The sequence below is a fragment of the Chinchilla lanigera genome, unplaced genomic scaffold (genome assembly GCF_000276665.1).
Source record: "Chinchilla lanigera isolate Chin_1 unplaced genomic scaffold, ChiLan1.0 scaffold00053, whole genome shotgun sequence".
NCBI lineage: Eukaryota > Metazoa > Chordata > Mammalia > Rodentia > Chinchillidae > Chinchilla > Chinchilla lanigera.
The window spans coordinates 6601134-6604048 of NW_004955454.1; the positions used below are offsets into that span (position 1 = coordinate 6601134).

At 53.8% G+C, this 2915-nt stretch overlaps 1 protein-coding gene across 1 annotated transcript in view; it reads right to left on the reverse strand.

Moving 5' to 3' along the window:
* Positions 1-2582, reverse strand: part of B4galnt3 (beta-1,4-N-acetyl-galactosaminyl transferase 3) — a gene marked incomplete at its 5' end in the record, with an annotated part of 20311 nt that extends 17729 nt beyond the window's left edge. Inside the window, 2 exon segments of the mRNA XM_013520228.1 lie at positions 2358-2424; positions 2504-2582. Of these exon segments, the coding sequence (XP_013375682.1) occupies positions 2358-2424; positions 2504-2582 (146 nt within the window).
* Between the last annotated feature and the right edge of the window lie 333 nt (positions 2583-2915).

Below are 2915 nucleotides of genomic sequence, written 5' to 3' on the forward strand. Positions count from 1 at the left end.
TTTGTAGCTCAGGCTGGTCTCGAACGCACAACAATCCCCCTGCCTCAGCCTCCTGAGTGCTGGGATTACAGCATGCACCACCACGCCCGGCCATTATTTTTAGTATTATGCAACCAACATTTATATTCTCCTTTCCTTTCCTCCCTTCCTCCCCTCCTTTCTTTCTGCTGGGGACCGAACCTGGGACCTCAAGCATGTTGGTAAACGCTCTACCACCTAGCCACACCCCAGCCTCCTAGTGCCATTCTAAGTATTTTATAGACATTAATCCATTTCGAAGCTCATGTACAGGCTGAGTATCCCTTATCCACAATGCCTGGGACCACAAGTGCTTCAATTTGGTTCACAAACAAAAGCGTTCGGCAAAATTTTGTTTGCAAACTCTACATCGGGTGACAAACACGACCACGGCCATCCTTCCCAAAACCACGGCACAAATTAAGTTTGTGAACTGAGGTACCACTGTGGAGGCTTCGGCCAGTTGAAAATCCTCGATCTAAACATTCCTCGGGTGTTCAAAGAGTTTTGGATTTCAGAGCGTTTCCGATTTGAATTCCCAAATCAGAAATGCCCGGTCAGTACTATCACCATTTCTGTTCTACAGACTCTGGCACAGAGAATCTAAGTCATTTGCCTAAGGTCACACAAGTGACAAGCAGGAGAGCCGACTTCGTACCCGGCCCAGCAGCCTCTAATTACTGCGTGCAAAGCAATGACTTCCATGAACACAGGATCCACCGCTGCTATTTTCACCCTTCGGCCCACTCACACCGACCTCTTGCTTCCCGGAGGTGTGCGGCCTGTCTGCCCTCTACCTTCTCAGTTCACTTGTCTGCAGCCCCAGGAGGGTGACCGCGCTCTGCCGCCCACCCCCGGGGATGGCCACCTTGGCTATCCCTCTGGCTTTCCCCTGAACTCCGCTATGCCTCTCCTTGTCTTGCTTCGTGACGAACATGTGACTCCCAGCACCCCTCCTTCCTCCTGTGCCACCCCAGAAGCTCACAGCCTACCCCTCTCCTGACTTCCTGACTCTCGTTTTGTCACCAGCAACTTTCTCCCATCAGCCTTGCCGACACACACAGTGTCTCCAGTCTCCCTGGGTGCCCTCCTTTCCCACCGCCCCTTGCGGGTCTGCCTGCTTTTCCAATATCGCCATGGAGGCTGCCTACACATGCTTTTTTTTTTTGTTTTTTGGCATAGTGCTAGGAATTGAACGCAGGGCATTGCACAAGCTAGGCAAGGGCTCTACCACTAAACTATACTTCCGGTCCCACAATTTTTAGTGCAACCTGTGGATATGAGTCTTGCTGAGGAGGTGACGAGCACTGAAAAGTACAACTGAAGAGCTCATTTCCTGTGAATTTTTTTTTCTTTTTTTTTTTTTTTGGTATCGGGAATCAAACTCACGACCCTGTGCTTGCTAGCCAGGCACTGTGCCGCTGAGCTATATCCCCGGCCCTTCCTGCAGATTTAAAGTAGGTGACCTATGCATGTGAACTGTGGTTACAAATAGGGGGCTGGATTCACCGATGATTTTTTCAGTTTGTTTCTTATTTGTTTTCCAGTCCTAAGGACTGACCCCAAGGCTTTGCACTGAGTTCATCCTCAACCCTTCTTTTATTGTGTATTTTGAGCCTGGGGGTTGGGGGTGGGGAGTGGGGAGCGCATACCTGTAATCCCAGCACTCAGGAGGCTGAGGCAGGAGGATCGCTGTGAGTTTGAGGCCCGTCTAGGCTACAAAGTGAGCTCAAGGCCAGCCTGGACTACAGAGTGAGATCTTGTCTCAAACAAACAAATAAATAGACCAAAAAAAAAAAATCCTTTCAGCTATTTTATATTTTGAGGCAGGCTTTTATTAAGCTGCCCAGCCTGGATTTGAATTTGGGACCCTCATGTCTCAGCACCCCAGAGTGCTGAGATGACAAACATGTGCCACCACACCTGGCTTGTTTAGCTTTTGTGGCACTGGGCACTGAACTCAAGGAGTTCTGAGCTACATCTCCAGAGGTGGTTATTATTATTATTATTATTATTATTTATTATTTTAAAGTTTGAGACAGGGTTTCACCAAATTGCCCAGGGCAACCCTCCTGCCTCAGCACCCACACTCTGCCTCCCCCAGGTTTTGGTCCCCAGTGAGGCCCAAGACCCTGGATCCCCTTGCAGGTGTATTTGAAATGTCCTATGTGGGTGGAGGCCAGGGCCCAGAGAGAGCCTGGCACTTTCCGAAGGGGTTAGGGGCAGGCAGAGTGAAGGACCAGCCCCAGGTCCCTCTTGCTCTGGCCTGCGCGGTTCCCCCATGTCCACGCCCTCCCCGTGCGGGCGGAGTCCCAGCGTGGGGGCCCGGCCCCACTCACTCGTGAAGAGCGACAAAGCCGAGGAGTCGATGATGGCGAACGTGGCTCCGGGGTCGCTCCGCCGCCACTGCAGGAGGAGAGAGGGCGGCTGTGGGAGGCCGGAGGGGCGCGCTGGGCGCGCTGGGGCGGGGCGGCGGGGTGCTCACCGCGACCTCCACGTGGTCGGTGCCCTCGTCGTTCTGCTTGTGCAGCACCTCGAAGTAGTACCTGCGGGAGGCTGCCAGGCTGCGGGGAGGGCATGGAGGCGCTGTCACCTGCCCTGCCCCGTCCGCCTGCCCTGGAGCCCCAGGAACATGCCATGCAGCCCGAGGGCCGGAGTCCCCAGGCCGCCCTTACACCTCGCCCGGGCTCTTCCCGCCGGGTGCGCAGGGACAGGACAGGACTTATGGGGGATCGGGCACCCCAGGAAATAATAAGTACAGTCACCCTACAGAGCAGTTGCTACTTCCCACAAATGTCCAAGTACTTCATGTACACTGCCTGGTTATAAACGCGGACGCGGAGGCACAGACCTTTCCGATCATTTACCCAATCACCCAGGGTAAGTGGTGCCCGGGC